The sequence below is a fragment of the Haliotis asinina genome, chromosome 10 (assembly GCF_037392515.1).
Source record: "Haliotis asinina isolate JCU_RB_2024 chromosome 10, JCU_Hal_asi_v2, whole genome shotgun sequence".
Lineage (NCBI taxonomy): Eukaryota > Metazoa > Mollusca > Gastropoda > Lepetellida > Haliotidae > Haliotis > Haliotis asinina.
Genome location: NC_090289.1, coordinates 48,866,360 through 48,886,270, shown reverse-complemented (window position 1 = coordinate 48,886,270; position 19,911 = coordinate 48,866,360). Strand labels below are relative to the sequence as shown.

Below are 19,911 nucleotides of genomic sequence, written 5' to 3'. Positions count from 1 at the left end.
ATGATATTGTCTAACTGTAACGTGTTGTTGTTTGACGACACTGACAATACGCACGCAAAGCAACATTTATGGGAAACGGCTGTAAATCTCTTAGTGGGAATGTGCGTGTGTGTGTGCGTGTGCGTGTGCGTGCGTGTGTGCGTGTGCGCACACGTGTGGATGTTGTTACGGTGTTGGTTTTCAGACAGAATCTCTAACCTTAGTTGCGAATCTGGCAACTTGACGTAATATGTCGTTTGATGTGGAAGCAAAAGTTACCTCCCGTTATAAACTAAAGAAAAAGCTGCTAGAAAATTTCTTCACTAAGGCAGCTAACTCAGGAATAGGTTTCTTCGCGTATAAGATTCTTCACCTTCCAGCTCTGTCTTTAATGAAGCATACATCTTTTTGGATAACATCGTCTTGGTGCACACAGCCCCAAAGCAATAAACATGCAGCTGTTATCCATAAGGTTCGATGCTTTCTAATTGACTTATCATGCAACCTGTGCATTCCGATCAAATAATTAGATCTATCTTTCTCTAAATCTTTTACAATTCTAAATATATATTATAATCCAAATAAAATACACCACTTCCAATGGTTCTCCTATATATGATGTACTACATTTGGGAGAGAGTGAGTGAGTAAAGTTTTACGTCGCACTCAGCAATATTCCAGCTCTATGGCGGTGGTCTGTGAATAATCGAGTCTGGGCCAGGAAATCCAGTGACCTACAACATCAGCATCGATCTGAGCAATTGGGAACTGATGACATGTGTCAACCAAGTCAGCGATCCTGACCACCCGATCCGTTAGTCGCCTCTTGCGACAAGCACAGTCGCCTTTTATGGCAAGCATGGGTTGCTGAAGGCCTACTCTACCCCGGGACCTTCACGGGTCTACTACATTTGGGCTAGTGCAGGTACGTATATCCAGGACGTACAGAAATGTGAGTACACCTTTCTTCATTGCTAATTCTTATGATGAGTATTCGTTCGGTGAATGGGGAATACGCTTTTACTGAAACGTTAAAGAGACGGCCATACTAAACAAATCAGCAGTAAAGGTCATAGGATTATTTATTTATTTATTTATTTATTTATTTATTTATTTATTTATTTATTTATTTATTTATTTATTATTTTCCTTAATTGTATCATTCAATGTTTTCTGTTGATATACTTCCAGAATAACACGTTATCCAAATACTGTTCGGATCCGTAAATGCATCGGGCTTTGTCGACTATAAATGTCGGATCCAAATCCATTGCAGCAAACATGTTGACAGCTTGCGTTGTCACGGGCAACTGCTGATGCCTTGCCAGGACGCACTTGCCGGAAGTACTGAGTTGCGCATGAATACTAGTGCATGCCGGGTGTAAATTCCGTCTATGAAATCTGTCAGTGGAGTTTGATTATGAACAGGACTACATGATTTGACTGCATTCCGAAGTATATCGTTTGCTTGACGAGCAAATGAGTTGACAGTTTTACACAGATTATCACGAAGACAACATGGATCCGAAAATTGCTAAGAAAACACAGAGTACTTTGGGCAAAGTGATCACGAAGCCCCCTTTGACAGACAAACTCTTGGGGAAACCACCTTTTAGATTCCTTCATGATGTTACAACATCGGTACTGTTTATTTTCTGGCTGTCTCATTTTGACATATTTCATGAATGCTTGCTATGTCCTTAGAATGAAATAGTTCCCTTTTCACCCTAAAAATACGTTTGCATGATCCAGAATTACGAACTCGTCTCGGAGATTACTATGTCAGTTTCCTAATTTCGCGGTAGGCTACAAGTTGCTGTTTTTGAACAAGAAATCCGTTGTCAATGACATTTATGATTTTCTTTGGCAAATTTGTGCAACATGCGCAACTGATTTGATAATTTGTCCTGAGTTTCTGTTTTTGTTCTTGTCAGCTAAGAGTCGGCTGGTAATTCGCAGTAACCGAGATCTCCATTTGTGATACGCTTTCACCGTCTGAAGGCCACAGTTGTACATACATTCTGTATGATTTGGTGATAATGCCTAGCCAGGAAACAATTCTGATCATTCCTGACACTTTAGTATGTTAGAGTTGAGGTTACCAATGAACCCAGGTATATTTCACAGCTATTTCACTTTCATATTACTTTTAGATAATTTGTGTTTTTTATTAGTAGAAATAACAGGTGATGTTGTTAACTTTTGTGTCTGGAACAATAGGAAATCTCACTTGAGCAAGTATTATCCACCATTTAAATTATATCTGAGTGTTTTAAAGACTAAAATTTACATACTATCATTTATACAGAACTACTACAGTACTGAATCCCAGTTTTCGAATGCAAAGATTGTCATGATTTTCTTTTCTTCATACATTCCTTCAATATATCATGTCTAGAAGATAGCTAAACTGCAGCTTATCAAAAACAAGCAAGTCTCATGTGTACTTTTGTACCTTTATTCCTTTATTCATTATTTACTGAATGCATAATATTTGTGTTTCAGGTCATAAAGACAACTGGGTTTATGAAGGGATTGTTTACTGATTTTGAATTGAACTCTGAAAATGTCAAGGTTGGTTTTAAACATGCGTTAATAATGTATTTGTTTGAAATATAAAACTGTCATTTATATGAGATAATTATATTTGCAGATTAGTTAATCCACACTAATAATTGAGTTAATCTTTGGAGTAGTTCACTTTGAAATGTTGTGGCCCTTTCATGGCAGAAACTACTCTATGGGTTCAAATCCCTGTTATGTTTCCAGTTTTTTTAGTACCACAACCAATGAACCATGTTTATATATACCATCTAGACATGTTAGGAGATCTGGAACTCTTGTATTCATGGTATTTGTTTAACTTTTTATCTGAAATGGATCATTATGTAAGCTCATAGTGTTTACGAATGGTGTTTCAAAGTAAGAGGACATTGGTTCCTGTAAGTTTCAGATGTCTGTCTGACCCACTGAAAATTCACAGGACCCACAGAACAAAATTCAACGCGCATTTCAGATTTAACATTTCTCATATTTGGCATTGAAATTATTAACATTATATAATGACAAACATTATAAACATAAATTTATAAAAAGTGAACAAGTGTAGCATGCCACATATAACAACTTCAGACACAGTTATTGTGATGTATTCAGTCAGACACTGGGGCCAGCAGGTTGGGGACGTCTGTCTGACCATTGGCAAATCGGCCAGATTTGTCAGAGGGTTAGACACTATTCGTGAACACTGACCTCATGTCATTTTCACTCAGAACTTGACTGTCAGTACTATCATCACAATATGATTGAGCACCACAAACACTGATACATTAATGATTTAAGGATATTAATGATTTAATTTAAGTGGAAGCCATTGTGACTTCATAACTTTTACACTTCAGGAAAAAGACAACAAAGTGGCATTTCTTCAGAAAGCAATTGATATGGTTTGTAAGTATCTGCACTGTTTGAGGTACACATTGTTTTGCATAGGAAATTAAACGAAAGGATACACATAGTTTTCCTGCACTACAGTGAAGTTAAATCTAACCTAGGCAATTCTTTCATGTGTCTATTGTAGATACTAGAACACTTTTTCATTTTGTATATTCAAATATGGGGTTGATTTGTGAAGATCTGGATTAGAATCGGTCATCAATAACCCATGTTTGTCGTTAAAGGCAACTAATTTCATGTGGTCAAGCTTACTGATTTGATTGACACAGGTATTCCAACTGTTTGAGGATCTGTGCTCATGATCAGATGTCAGACACAGGAATATCTGGTCTGGATGCTATTATTTACATAAATTGCAAGGTGCTCTCATTACCAGATCCTGCGTTCATGAATAACAATATTCCCTGGTAGTCCCATTATGGCATGTCTATGACATCAGCGACTATGCTTGTCGTAAGAGGCGACTTTCGGGATCGGGTGGTCAGGCTTGCTGACTTGGTTGACATATGTCATCGGTTCTCAGTTGCGCAGATCGATGCTTATGTTGTTGATCACTGTATTGTCTGGTCCAGACTTGATTATTTACAGACCGCCGCCATATAGGTGTAATATTGCTGAGTGCAGCGTAAAACTAAACTCACTCACTCACTGTCTATGACATCAAGATGATTATGTGTGTTGCTGACAATGCAGTGATAATGTTTAAGCTTTATGTTAACAGCCTGTAAGTTATCAAATCTCAGTTAACCAGTCAGACTGCATACTTGCAAGGTTCTCGCTAAATGTACTTACAATGGTGTTTTATGTAAATGTGCCAACATTAGTGCAGATTTGTAATTTACAACATATTTTTAGTATATTTGATGTTTAATTAATTTCAGAATACTTCTATTTTTACTGAAAGCGATATCAAAGAGAGTTCAAAACAAGGCTTCCTAAGAACTGCTCATTGCTAATGCTTTTAGTATTTGCATACAAAAACTGTAGTGTGAATGGTTCTAAGCAGCTTGACTTGATGTACAGACTTTATTATCAAATCATTTTGGCTGTTGGGTGTCTCTCTGTATGTGAATTACATGTATGTGCAGTATACCTTCCTTGCTCACCCATCATCCCCAATTGCAGGTCTTGTAACTGGGAAGTCTCTGTCAGTCCGACCACAGAAGATAGTGGCAGGACATGAACCAGAAAAGACAAATGAGTTCCTGCAGGCGCTTGCTGAGGCTATCAACATGAAAGTATGTGTCATCCCACATGGTTACTATCTATCAAACCTATTCATGTAATTCAGCTGATTCTAGGGTTATGTGCCAAGCGTATAACTTGCGTGTATTTGGTCCACACCATGTTATTAGTATATTACACGCTAAGTAACAGAAATGTTATACATGCATCAGTGATACATGTTGGAAATTCTACTCCACCTTAGGATACCGTGAATATTTATAGAGACGTCTGGACTAGTTGTCTAATGTTAATTTCCATACCTGAATAATTTTGGCCTGGTTTGCTGAAGTAATTTTTCGTCCCAATGTTTACATTTACATTTTACAGGTTGATAATGATGAGTATGTGAAGAGACTTCTTAAGGGTAAAGGGGGAGGCGCTGAGAAGAAAGACAAAGAGAAGGAGTCAAGGTCACGAAGTGCTGACAGAAGGAAAAAGGAATCTGAGGTAAACCAAAATATACATCAGTGTATAAATTATGGTTTGGCCTTGTAGAAATGGACATTGGTACATAGGGATGTCATGATATACCACAATATCGGGGCTTGATTATGTTCATTAAGTTTAGCTTGCATTGTTTCGGCTTGAGATAAATCATTTTCTTCCATTTAATAAAGTTGATTAAATAGCTGTCCCACGAGTATGTTGATCCACCAACGTAAACGACATTGCTGTCACACTGCTTCCTCTGTAGGAGAAGAAAGATAAAGGTCATGAAGATAAGGAGAAGACAAGGGATAGGGAGAAGAGCAGGGATAAGGAAAAGAGTCGAGAAGATGGAAAAGATAGAGAAAAAAGCAGGGACAGAGACAAAGACAGGAGCAGAGACCGTGAAAAGGATAGAGAACACAGGCGTAAGAAGGTGGGTACCCACTTTGTGATATTTAGAAGCATTCATGGTCAGGTCAGTGATTTGAAACAGTTCCCCATGACCATGGACAGTAATGGAGATTATAACTGGCATTAACTAGTCCATACTGTTCATGGAAGAGCTGACTAACCTGTTTAGGTTGTCCTTTGGCTTATGCATGCCTTTTTCTGTGAATAATATGAATTATTTACAGATTCACAAGGGCAAAGGGGAAAGTAACTGTATATCACCTCACTACTAATTTGCCCTGAGTAGATGTGTACTGTGTTAAGTGTTACCCTCAGTGATTGTCTTCCTTAAGGGGAATCTAGGTCAGAATGGGACCCCCATGCCTCTTGTAAATGTAGTCTAAATTGGGCTTTGTCTGTAATTCTGTATTAAGCTTGTTGTACTCTGTGGCATTGGTTCCAGATTGGGCCTTACTGTAGATGGTAATCGTGATGTAGCTGGAGATTTGCCATGAGGCATTATTCAGTTTTTACGCATGTATTCAATGTGGTTGTCTGGTAGCATGACTTGCGTCAAGACGGAAGTGGACAGTCAGAGGAAAGTGATAAAGAATCACAAGATGAAGGAATAATTCAACAGCAAACAGAAGGAAGAGTAAAGACCAAGAGAAGGCGTAGTACAACCAAGCATGAAGAGTCGACATCTACAGATGAAAAACATAGAGAGAGCACAAAAGCTAACATCACTGCTCGGTCAAGGACAGACCGACCACGTGGTGCTCGCAGGAGGTCAGAAAGACAGATGCCTATAATGAAACCAGGGGATGAAAGCTCCGATGATGAATCGGCTAATGGTGTATCCTTTATCTCTTATGAAGTGGACAAAAAACGAAAGACTGGAATAAAGAGTCGTCTGGGTGTGAGGAGTGAGAAAGGGAGAATCAGCCCAGACTGTGGTGCAGAGGAACAGGAGGGGGAGCATTGGAATGACAGACATAGTGCCAGCAGAGACTCTGTCAACTCTCCCGGTCGGTCGATGCAGATAGAGAACACACAAAGTAGTAAAACTTTGTCCAGATCAGCCTCAAAGTCAGGTACAAATACACCAAAACAGGACAAAGCATCCTCAAGAAGAAAGTTGACTGAGACTAAGGATAAGGATAGTCCAGTGCATCCTAAGACTCCTGGAGATGCAAGGAGTCGGCGTCGTGCCTCACAAGCAACTCCAGATAAACGTCGCAAGAGCAGCTTTACCATGATGCCTCATCTGATGAATGGATCACAGGTTAATGCTGTCATGTTGCTGTGTTCATTGGAAATGTTCACTGTTCCTTGAACATTTTGAATGTTATGAAGATGGTTGACTTTCATGTTCATGTTCTTTCAAGTTCTTTGTTTGCTTCATACTGATTGTTCACGTTTGTTGAAAGGAGTTTTTGTGAAATGTTTTTGAAAGGCTTTCAGCTGTTGTGTTTGTTTTTTATGGATATCAGGTTCAGATTTGTGTTTGAAGATGTAAACACTTTAGTGTTTTGGCACAAGATCAATGTGGTATGTACTGTGATGATATCATCACTGATCATGATGAATATAATGTTGATTCAAGTTTTGTAACGATTTTTGTCACACTGAGAAAGATACTTCGATGTTGTGGTAAAGCGACACTGATATGTTGTCGTGTTGGAGTAAGACTCATGTGCTGATATTATTGTGGCAGATATTGGGTTAAAGCAGGATTAATATGCTGATAGTATTTTGATTATGTTTTACAGGTACATTGATACACTGATTCTTTTCTGTTGATGTAGTATTGATATGTTGATGTTGTCTTACAGCGAGATGAGCCTGGGAAAGAGAACGAGTCTCCAGCAGGAGATAAAATGGTGAATGGCGAGGAACCCAACAAGCAAGTAAGACACACACTGACTACATCCTAAACATTACAGACACAAATCAGTCTCTTCTCATTAAGTGGTTATTGATCATGGCCAACTGAGACATTTTTATCCCCCCGGCATGTAATATAGTCGACGCCTCGTCCGTCCGTCTGTAATCATTTTGTTTCCGGAGTAGAACTCAGAAACCGTTCAATATTTTTAAACCAAACTTGATAGATATAGTAACCTCAGCCTATGGTTGTGCCTGTTGCTATTTACAGATTTTTGGCATTTATATTTTTTTTTTGTTTTTCCATGGAACATTTTGGTGTGAGTCTTATGGTGGGGTGGGCTTCATTTCCGGATCAGAACTCAAAAACCGTTCAGTATTTTTCTGCAAAACTTGGTAGATATATCAATCAGAACCTAAAGTGGTGCATTTTGCTATGTACAGGTTTTTGTGATTTATTAGTTATTATGGCAGTTCTCCCATATCTAATTTTGAGGAGTAGCACCTATTTATCGGGACCAACACTAGTACAATACAATCAACTCAAGTCAGTTTAGAAGCGATTGTGGTATGGAACAATCCCATGATGCACCACTTGTTGTGTCATGATACATTATGACATTCCTAGGAATATGCCAACTGACTGAGGACTGTGTAGTTGATGGTGTTCTGTTGTATGTGCAGTTGTTAAGCAGTTGCCCAGTTTGTTATTTCATTAACAAATGGTAGTGTTTCTTTACAAACATTTATTATCTTAAACTACCTTTCATAGGAGATACCATTATGGTAAGAATCAGATCAATCAGTGTCTGAAATAAATTTCTTCATGATCATCCAGTGCTTTAAGTTCTCAAGACTATTGTGACGTCACTGATTTACATGATGTCACTATCAGTTTAACATCACTTAAGTCAATATGTGTCTGCCACTGAGACTTATATGTGTGTCTTTTTATTTAAACAATGCGTAGCAGTATTTGGTTTTCAAACTGAAAAACTGGAAAATGACCTGGGGTGAAAAACAGAATCTCACCCAAATGAAAACGATATGTTTGAATATATTGAAAGGTGTACCAACATTCGTCGTAAACAGATGTTAATTACTGTCAACTTGTGTTAATACATTTCATGTTAAAGGCACTTTGGTTAGATTCTGTGTGTCAGAAAATGCAAGACAACCAAAATTGTAATTTATGAAAAGCATGATACAGTATTATAGCCTATGAACCACTTAGCCATGGTCATAAGAGGCGACTAACGGGATCGGGTGGTCAGGCTCGCTGACGATGTTGACACGTCATCGGTTCCCAATTGCTCAGATCGATGCTCATGTTGTTAATCACTGGATTGTCTGGTCCAGACTCGATTATTTACAGACCACCACCATATAGCTGTAATATTGCTGCTAAATTGACTCACTCACTCACTTAGCCATGTTAACACTTTCCATGATGTCTTGTTGATGAAGCAGGAGACTCACACTCGCCTGCAGCGACCAACATCAGCAAAGGGCTCACGGAGGCGTCGTGAAGGTGAGCATCTGTAAATAACTGTACAAGTGGTCAGGTTATGTCCAGTTGCACTGAGTGATCACGGAATGGTTTGGCCAATTTGGTTACTGTAGAATATAGTCAGGGATTTGCCTGGCTGTCTGGCTGCAGTCTGTTCTTGACACTAGTGTGGCAGATCAGCTTCTCTGGCTTACTGAGCTATATTGGAAGCAGCCTGCTTTTTGTTTCTTGATTTGAATGTGAAATATTTTAGTCAGCTTGAGCTCACCTTTGTTGACAGATCCTTTGTTTTGGCATCAATCATATAGCTGCTGCTTAAAGTATTGTCAGGTGTTGTGGCTCATTTAGTATGTATATTTTAGTGTGACTGGTAGTATCTGCCGTGTGTTTCTACATGGTCCAGCTGATACAGTGAAAGTGTTTTGAGAATCATAGCATTATTATGATCCCAACAGCATGAAGACTTTGACAGCCAGTGCTGGTGATACAATATTTCAATGTTTTAAGCAGCAGCTATTATTAAAGGAAATTTTAGAATGAATTTTAGATGTGACAGTTAGAACATCTAACATCTCACAAGTAGTTTTGAAGAAAAACAAAATGCAGGCTACCAGATTAAACAGTATTTTCCTCTTTCCTGGATCAGAAGTGATCCCACTTTTGTAGCAGAAACTAATCTGAGTGTGTCTTTCTTCTTGTCGAATTATTACAGCATTTCTTGCTCCAAAACAAGGAATATCAATTCTTAGGGAACATATTTCTTTTTGGTAAGACCTCAGATTGTCAAACTTTAGTTTTATAGTGAACTCAGTGTCATGCCATGTGACAATAAGATGTGAGATATATATGTGACAAGGATGGATCAGTTTGGAAGCTGACACTGTGTGTGATTTAGTGTTGGAAGTGCATGATTTGAAAGTGTGCATTCCGTCGTCACTCCTACCTTGTGTCCAAGTCATGCTAGCGGAGTTACATACCTGCACTAACCTGGGCATGTTTCATTGTTTTACTTACAATACAGGCCGCCGTACTGCGGACAGTGAAGAAGGTATGTCTTATCTCGGGCTCGTATTGTAGTCTCCTTGTATCATCTCTGGCTTGTTTAGTGTAGTCTGACTGTCGTACTAACTATTGATACTGTAGTTCACCTCACTTCACTCACTTCTGAACACTTTAGATAAGTGTGTGTAGGGCTGCATTTATGTCCTTTGAGGGTGGAAGTCATGATCTAGGCAGAATGATGAGATTTGGTGAGATCTCCCTTATGACTTTTAATAGGGGAGACTTGCTGAACAAAGTTAATGGACGCATATGATATATGTGTATTTATATATATGTATACATGTATGTACTTGGTGTAATGGTGTTTATTTTTCAAGACCCTAGTTAGAAGTGGTCTGCAGTAAACCATGCTTGTAAGGGATAATTGTCGAGTGGTCCGACTCGATGACTTGCTTGATGTATGTCAACATATCTCAAATGTGTAGATCAGTGCACTTGATGTCAATCTGCAGATTATCTTGTCCAGATGCTACTAATTACATCCTCCTTGAACAGAGCTGGAATATTGCTGAATAAAGCCCTGAGGGTATTCTCAATTATGATTAATCATCTTTATTGTCAAACAAGGTGGCAAAGTGCATTCAGGACCACATGGAAGATTGCCTGTGGTCCTACAGCAGTGTCTTTAGTCTGTGTTCATGACATCAATCACTGGTTTGTTTGGTCCAGATTCAGTTGTTGACATGCCACCTTCATACATCCAGAATATTGCAGTCTTATACTACGAACAAGGAGGCAGTTGATGATATTTAGTCACAGTTACTCATTGAAATGAGTTTTGATGAGAAAATCATGAATCCAGAACATGACAGTTTGATTTTTTTTGTTGGTGAGTGCTCGTAGACTGGATGTTCCATGACACTCAATGTGGTAACTGGTATGTGGCTGTTGGTATATACCAAAAAGTCAAATAATCAAGCGTAAGTTTTGAATTTCCAAATGGGTGAAACAATTTCTTTTGTTTTTCCACTGCTTATTTAAGATGTAAATTGCTTTGAAATAAGAAGATATCATAGTGTAATTTTGTCAGTACTAATTCTTTGTCTTTGTTATCAACTCGCCCTGTCTTTTACCGGTAGAGTTAGCACAGTGGTGCTGGTCTCAGTTCCCATCCCCAATATGACAACACATGTTGATTGTCTTCAAACACAAAGTTGCCATTCATGCAACTTCCTAAGTAGTTGTTGTCCATATATTTGTCGACATTGTACATTGAGTTTTGAACATCCACTCATGCATAATCAGTCAATTCAAAGCAGTTAGTTTAAGTTTAGTTTACGTTGGACTGCTGGTGATAACATTGAGAAGTACAGGGATGGCAATTTTCCATGAATCCATGGATTTAAATGCAAATCAATCAGTCTTGGACCCTGTTAGGGGCTGCAGGCCCCAGACCCTGACTGATTTTCAGTTGAAAGCATTTTCACCTGGAAAATATTAAATTGAGGAGTACAGCATGGGTAAAGTCCCTTGTAAGACAGATCCTGTAAACATGGTAATTGGTATTATTTCCTGGAACAAGTTCTGTCAAATGTTTATAAGGAAGATTTGATAAACATCCATGCTGGTCATTTCTAAATGACAAATTTAGTTTAACACAAGTCCTAAAGATCACTGTTACAAGAAGAGTTACGGTAAAGGTTGGTGAAGGGTTATGAACAATATTTCACTAAATTGTAGACTTTCTCTTTGTCTCTTTCAAAGCATGACTGCATGTTAATACTGGACATGGGAGAACATTTTCAATTTTATATAATTTATTGTCATTTTTATGTTTTGTTCTTTACTTCTCTGACAATGGTGATGGGTTATCAGATGTCAACATCAGATTGTTGTATATATTGTACTTTGTTATGAATTATTAGGAAAACTGAAAAGTTTCTTAACATCATGTCATTGTTGTAAATCGTATATTGTTGTCTTTTTCACCAGATGTTTTCTTCTCCCTATACTCTAAAACAGTTTGTTTTCAGAGCGTTCAAACTAGATAATAATTGTTGTCTTTGCACTATCTGCTGCGGACTGGTAGTGTTGTAGCATTGATCTTAGTGCTCCCTATGTACCTCTCCCCTGTACTGTAAGCTTTCACTTGAATCAAGCAGTATCACACCACAGAAAGGTCAAGGTTATTGCATAGACATTGTATGAACACTACATAACAAAGAAGTATCACACCACAGAAAGGTCAAGGTTATTGCATAGACATTGTATGAATACTGCATAACAAAGAAGTATCACACCACAGAAAGGTCAAGGTTATTGCATAGACATTGTATGAACACTACATAACAAAGAAGTATCACACCACAGAAAGGTCAAGGTTATTGCATAGACATTGTATGAACACTACATAACAAAGACACATCACACCACAGCAAACTTATTGCACAAATACTGTCAGTATTATAGTATTTTAGTCAATTACTCATTGCTTGGCCAGTACTACACCTCAATATGGCAGAAATACTGCCAGTGTGACTTAGAATTCATTCACTGAGTTCTAACAGGGTTTTACCTCAGAATTAGTACATATGCTGTTTCACTACAATGTAAATCAGTGTCACGCAATAGCAAACTCAAGGTCATTGCATATATTGTCACAGGTACAATATTTACATCTACGTCTGCCTTTTATCAAAGGGGAAGTTACTCTAACTTGAATCATGTTTGTTTAGAGTTAATAAATGCAGTCAAGTACCTTGACCACATACAAAATAAATCACAACTGTTCGATAAATACAGGAAGTGACTAAAACATGTTCCTGAAGCAGCTACTGTGACACTTATTTTCAGTGATTATTGATTTCTTTATGGTACAATTCAGACCCCTATCATCAGTTCTGACTTAATGATAGACAGAAATATCTAAGGGTTTGTTTCATAACACTAAAACTGGTTCTTGCCTGAATTTTTTTGTTTCGGTATCATATCCATAAATCAATCTATAAGATGTTGTGTATATTATAAGATTTTTTAAACAGATTGTCTCAGAGCTATTTGCAATGCAAACTCATCAGTCACAACATTAACTAAACAAGTACGCCAGCTAGATAGACAAGTGATTTCTGTGAGAAGAACAAAAACTGTTCTGAAGATGGCCAAACATTTTTTTAATGAGTAGAAGCCATCATAGACTAAGTGGTGGAAATGTATGCTTGGTGCTTTGTAACATTAATGAGAGAGCTTGAAAGAAATGCAGCATGCACCCCAGTCTCTGCCAAATGCCTATTGAGTCTAATAGTATAATGAACGTTGCTTTATTTTCAGTAGATGTTAGTTTAGTCGTAAGTATTAGATAAAACCGATCTTTCTTGACCAAAAGAAACTTTACTAGGCTTTGGCCTTGGACTAGTTGCTTAAATTGCAGACTTTATCATAGACAAATATGTTGGAATGGAGAAGCAACAGTTCGTCACATCGATGATTGATGTTTCAGAAGATGAAGAGTTTGTGCAGAAGCAAGAGCCTACGGTTGGAGAAGCTGACCTCCCGCCCCAGGTGGCAAATGCGTGAGTTGATGTTAATTCTCAAGCATGTTTCTGTTTTATACAAGTGGAAAAGTTTCAAGTGACTTTATCCGTTTGAGTTCGAAAGTTAAGGATGCTTTGAGATCTGAGTCTTTTCAAGGAAATTATGTATGGTACTAGTGGCAAGACAATAGGAACACTTAGCATAATTAGTGAATAGGTATGTTATACATCAGACAGTGCATTATATGACATGTAGCATAAGCTGTATTGAGGATTAGTCTGCTGAATACATATGTGGAATTAATAGATGTGTTTCATTTCTCTGAACTGCTGCCAGTAGGGCCATAAGATATTATGCCACTGATGAAAAATATCGTAAATGGAGTTCACTTCCATCTGTCATTGTTTCAGACGAAGAATGGCACGTCCTTCCAGTGCCCGTCCTGCTCCTCCAAGACCAAAGCAAGATGGTGTAGAGAGTGAGCCAGCCATGAGGCAAGTGCAGTTGAGGTTATATCACTGGCCAGTGGGCTTCTCTCTCTCCAACTGATTGTTGTTGTGTTCTTCATTAACCAGTGTAAACCTCTTTCAGAACAATACACCTTTATCAAACACAGTTTAGCTTGATGACATGTTCACTCTGGACTATTCTGGGCATCAGCTGGTGATTGGAATGTGCACTTTGATAGCATTGTGCAACCATATTCTGCACTATTCACTGATAATCTGCTTGTGATAGGTGCCATGTTTTCGAAGTTATCCTTTCTCACACTGTGCATTTCTCCTCCTTTTTGTCTCTTACCATGCTGACTGGAGACTCTTTCTAGCCAGTTTCCAGCTTCAAAAAGTATCTCATCCCAACACATTCCGGCTGTCGGTTTGAGGACCTTACTCGTATGGGTACAACATAAGTCCATGAGTCTTTGCAGTTACCTGTGAGTAAGTCCATGGGTCTTTGCTGTTACCTATGAGCTATCATTATTGGTTGGCTAAGAAGACAAAGCTTCCCATCAGCGGTGTGGGTGCAGCTGTGGTGACTGGTTTCCTCCACCATTCTGGTTGCTCCTCCTTGCCTATTTCCATGTTAAGGGTACATCTACCATAAGTAACTTCATGCATGTTTCAGACTTGGAAGTGGACATCCGACAAATGTAATCGTGGACAATGGCCAACAGTCTGAGGATGATGATGAGAATTTCCTGGTAGAAGAGTCCGCACCGCCGCCACCAGAGCCAGATCAGGTACAGGAAATGTTCTCATAAGCCCCACACAGACATTGTTAATCCATCAAATGTTTGGATACGATATAATATTAGTGTATTATTTCTCAGTCTGAATGAGGTGTTCAAGAACTAGATGTACATCATATTCTATTTGTCTAACTGTTGTAATATCAGTGGATTTTGCTAAAGGTCAGCATTCATCTCTTCACTAGTATTGTAAACAGTTGTCTCCCTCATCTTCAGTAGGATACTGTTATGTCAGATATTTTCTGGACAGGGGTACATGGTTATGGACATGTCCAAGGAGTATTTTGTTAATTGAAGCTCGAGAGGCTTGACCTTAACACAATGCCCACAGCAGTAAACTGCTGCCGGTTATTAAGAATAATAGTACTAATATGAAAAAAGCTTCTGTATGCTAAGTTGTATCTGAAGCATTCGAGTCTTTGTCGTGTTGCAGACCATGCTGAGTAAGCAGGATGGGGAAGATGATGCAGATCATGGTAAGCTGATTCATATACAGCCATTTAACCAGTTTCTAGAGGTGTTGGGGTAGCCTAGTGGTTAGAGCATTTGCTCGATACACAGAAAACATGGTTCAATTCCCAATGTGGTTACAATGTGAGAAATCCATTTGTGATCTTCTGCTCCATGATGTTGCTGAAAATGATGTAAAACCTTACTCACTCCACCAGTGGATAGAGTGGATTCCTGGTGGGCAGAAGGTCCATGGTCCATTCATAAGTCATACTGAAGGACATTGAAAGATCGTTCTTCTTGTCCCGCTGCACAGCGCTTGACATTAAGGGCAAACCACAGGGTGTGTTTAATCTCTGAAACTGGTACATCATGGATCCTTTCAACCAAGTCCTGGATTTGAAGTTTTGATTTGTTACAGGAGCCCTTGTGAAAAAGATGCTGGAGACAAAGAAGGAATTTGAAGAGGGAAGTCAGCCACAACAGGGTGGACCTCCCAAGAAAACAGAAATAGTATGTGTATAATTGATCCCTACTGCTGAGCAAACCTTAGAAAAGAATGTGTGTGAACATAGGCATTTTCTATCTAATGGAACAACTCAGTGCCATTAAATATGGAGCTGTGGAGGAGTGCATGTTGAGTTCTTGCTCTATGTATATTTTTCGATGTGTAACGTCGTTTGTCTCACAAGAAAACTGCCATCATTGTTGCTGTTGTTGACAGTAAAAATTGTGCAGAGTCACATGGTTGAAGTGTCACGTCATGATATTTCTGAAGTTTGGTTTGCAGTATTCATGGTAGTTGAATTATTTGTGTTTGATTGATAGTATGTACACCTGATAGATGACAAACGTACCGTGAAAATGACATGATTAGGAAGTAAATAACAGTTCACTATTTTGGTTTAAGGGATGTTGATGTGGGATGTGTTGATATTATATTTCACTGTTAATGGTACTTAAGATGAATCTTATGTTGCTGCAAATGAACATGTGGCTTCGCTACTGTCTTGTACCTGTGTATGTTTAGTCAAGCCAGGAGATGATGATGTTTAGTTTGTGCTGATAATTACCCTTGGTATACCAGCACACATCTGTACCTCTCTATTTCTCTGTGTAATTTGCAGTCTTGTCTCTTTCACCTTTACTTTTGTGTGCCACAATGTTCCACCTGTATGATGGCATTCCCTTGTTGGATAGGTATTGGTCCATAGAGACAAATACTAAAATGGAAGTCCTTTTTAGTGTGGTGTTTAAATGTACTTTTATACCATTATTGCATTTCTCAGGAAAGGCCTGTCATGTCTGATGCTGCCAGAAGAAAGCAGCGTGAGATTGTACAGAAGGAGATTGACAAGCTGCGGAACAGCATTCAGAGTCTGACGCGGAGCGCCAACCCATTAGGGAAGATCATGGACTATGTGCAGGAGGACCTGGACTCCATGCAGAAAGAGCTAGAAAAGTGGAAATCTGAAAATAAGGAACACTCACTGGCTCTCAAGAGGGAGAGAGGGTGAGTTGGATAACAATAGTTACCCATGAAGACTCATGAAACAACCCATGCATGTTGTGAAAGGTGACTAATAACATCAGGTTGTCTGGCTCACTGACTTGGTGACCAAATGTCATCATATACCAGTTGTGTAGGTTGATGCTCACGATTTTGATCACTGAAATGTATGGTCCAGATTAAAATATTTTGCACACCTATGCCACATGGCCGAAATATTGCAGTGTATAGTGCAGCATTTAGCTTGTTAGGACTGGTATTATCCTCACATAATGTATCAGTCAGGGATTAGGAAAGGCAGGGGCCATGGGCCGTTTTGCACATTAGAATGAAGAATGGCCCATTAAAATTTTGATGTTTAGTATTGACACAAGGGCAATGGCCCATTCTAAATTTAGAAAATGGCTAATACTTCTGAAAATGGCCATTAACAAACTTCCCTTTCCCAATCACAGATCAGTCCTGCCAAAATAACTCAAATGAAATTTGTTATGGACCTTTTTGTTAAAGCATATTCTGTGTGCCCTGCCTTGAGTCTCCTTTGGAAATACTTATGGACAAAATGAATTTTGCTTTTCATGTTGGAACTGACAATATAAGTCACATTGAGTTGCTCAGTGCATTTCTCACCATTAATGGATATAGTAGTTGGTTAGTAAACCCTGAGGGCATTAGCTTGGTGGCTCAATTCTTAATTAGCATTAAAATGTGATAATTAATGTTGCCTTGCCTGACTGAGCATTATACGGGTAAACAAGGGCTGTTCAGCTTGGCATCTGCATACTTTGCCTGAATGGGGCATCCATGTATATTATCTAAAGGTATCTTCTTTGGATGGCACAGTGAAACAGCACTAGTTGAAATAAGGACTAACAACCACACTCCCAAACATATGCAGGCACATCACTATGGAAGTAATGTTCTCTTGAATGAGAGGTTCCACCCCCGCATGTTATTTCCATCCTTCAGTAAACTAGTTATATCGAACTCAAAGGGATCACTACCTTTAGTTCATTATCACTATAGTTCATTATGCACCTTTCAACTGAAATAAACAGAAGTGTGTGGGAGGGGAAAAGCATTCTTTGCATCTGTCAGTTTGTTATTAGCATGCTCATTATAAATACAGGTTACTGTATGTGGTGAGCACACAACTTTGACCAAACTTTGCTGTACATATTTAAGGTATTAAGTATTATCCTTGATTGTGACAGATTTATCAATTTATCATATCTTTGTGTTTGTTGCATCCAGCATAACTGACCGGTCAGTGGAACCACTCAAGGCACAGCTGTCCGAACTTGACCAAGCTATTAAAGACCAGCTGGACCTCATTGCAGCGACAAAGTCCAACATCATTAGGAATGACCAGAAGATTGACAAGATGCTCAAGAGTATTGCCAAGTCGTGATGATCGCTGTCCATTCTGGTGCTAGGATTGGTCAGGGCAGTCAGAACTACAGGCTCGACAACACCCTGTTGACTTTCATGTTTATTAGCTGAGACCTTTTTCTACTGAAGACCAATGTTTGAAAATTACGTCCATTTAGCTATTTATTGAAAATCTGTTGTTCAAAGGAATTATAGTGGGTTATTATTTATTATTTATTCTTCAGTAATAAAACCATGGCCACCACCATATAACTGGAATATTATTGAGTGCTGAATTAAACTGGACACAACAAATAACAGTAATGAAACTCGAAGTAAAGTTTTAGGGGTGAAATGGTACAGGTGACAAATGATATCTGCTGTTTTGTGATACCAAATATCTAATCAGTACACAAAGTGGCGTGTTTCTGGTTGACCACTTGTTTTCTATCAGATCATTGGCACATATAGTTATTTTCAGCACAATCAGAGAAAGCTAAGTATCATTTGTATCATGATACATCCCTTGAGGAGGTCAAGATAGGAAGTGGTTTGATCTCTCATTTGCCAGCTACATGCCAGGTTTTAGTACCTGGTTTGATTCTGAGAACCAAGTAGTCCTTGGCAAACTGACAATTGTTATCATTAATGTGGTAGCTGTTTATCATTCTTTCAGCTATGAATATTAATTGTAAATGGGTTTTAAAAGATTTAGTTTCCCTTTCTGTGCCCAGTTCCCCTGTTAGTCGCACAGTGTTGTTAGGTTTCACCTTTAGGACAAACAACTCTGTCTTATGTATTGGCCTTGTTGTTTAAGACTACTACTGGAGAGGTGTCATGGCATGAAACAGTATCTCTGTAGTCTTACTCCCAATTCACATGATTATTTCTCTTACATCCACAATTACAGTGTGGTTGCCTCAGTGTTCAGACCTGGTCACCTGGTTCACATCATCCATCTTCAACTCGCCAATCAAACTCCAGCAGTGTGTACTTAATGGGAAAACAGCTGACATATTCACTTGCTGCATTGTACTGTGATGCATTGTCTCCCGGGTAACTAATTGACAATTTGAAGTCTGAAATGCAGTATGAATAATGCAATGGTTTAGGTGATTAACTTGATTTTAGTTGGTTTATGGAATTCTGTTTCTCTGTAGTCTTACTCCCAATTCACATGATTATTTCTCTTACATCCACAATTACAGTGTGGTTGCCTCAGTGTTCAGACCTGGTCACCAGGTTCACATCGTCCATCTTGAACTCGCCAATCAAACTCCAGCAGTGTGTACTTAATGGGAAAACAGCTGACATTCACTCGCTGCATTGTACTGTGATGCATTGTCTCCCGGGTAACTAATTGACAATTTGAAGTCTGAAATGCAGTATGAATAATGCAGTGGTTTAGGTGATTAACTTGATTTTAGTTGGTTTATGGAATTCTGTTTCTATGATGTCAGCTGTAAAATAGAAATGGTCACAAGGCACATGAATGCCCTTTTCCGTATCACATATCAAAGAACCATAACTCTTGTTGGCCTGTGTTTGGTATTTTGCCATGAAACTTTCTTTCAGTGCAAACTTATTTGTGTGATACTTCATGAGAACTTTTATCCAACTTATATTTTTTTACCATTAGAGTCAGCGATAACAAATAAATGAGTTATTTTAATATTTTATCCCTGTAGTAGTTTTCCTGTCAGTGGCCCCATAAACCAGCAACATCCAAATTAGTTGCCTAAAGGTCAAGGGTATCTCTTTTGCTATTTATTTCATATTCATTTCATAAAGTATTGATTTTTCAGGCATTCATACCTGTTTCAGAAGCTAAGAAATCTGAGATCGAGATTTTCTGTGTTTATGTTTATTAAAATATGTTCATCTTTGGGTGTCATTGTTACAACAGTACTAACAGATTTC

General features: G+C 38.5%; 1 protein-coding gene across 4 annotated transcripts; it reads left to right on the top strand.

The window, feature by feature from the left end:
• The first annotated feature begins 1,340 nt into the window (after positions 1–1,340).
• LOC137298379 (TRAF3-interacting protein 1-like) lies at positions 1,341–18,114 on the top strand. 4 transcript variants are annotated; one of them, XM_067830626.1, is made up of 16 exons: positions 1,341–1,620; positions 2,485–2,553; positions 3,381–3,429; positions 4,561–4,673; positions 4,990–5,109; positions 5,357–5,524; positions 7,317–7,391; positions 8,839–8,899; positions 9,900–9,926; positions 13,377–13,449; positions 13,822–13,905; positions 14,537–14,651; positions 15,094–15,136; positions 15,532–15,623; positions 16,400–16,623; positions 17,875–18,114. In XM_067830626.1, the coding sequence occupies exons 1-16, from the start codon at positions 1,498–1,500 to the stop codon at positions 18,029–18,031; spliced, it is 1,593 nt and encodes a 530-aa protein (XP_067686727.1). In that variant the 5' UTR covers positions 1,341–1,497; the 3' UTR covers positions 18,032–18,114. The 4 variants fall into 4 exon arrangements, with proteins under 4 accessions (XP_067686727.1, XP_067686726.1, XP_067686729.1 ...); XM_067830625.1 differs by having other exon boundaries at positions 8,836–8,899; XM_067830628.1 differs by lacking the exon at positions 9,900–9,926.
• The last annotated feature ends 1,797 nt before the right edge of the window (positions 18,115–19,911 follow it).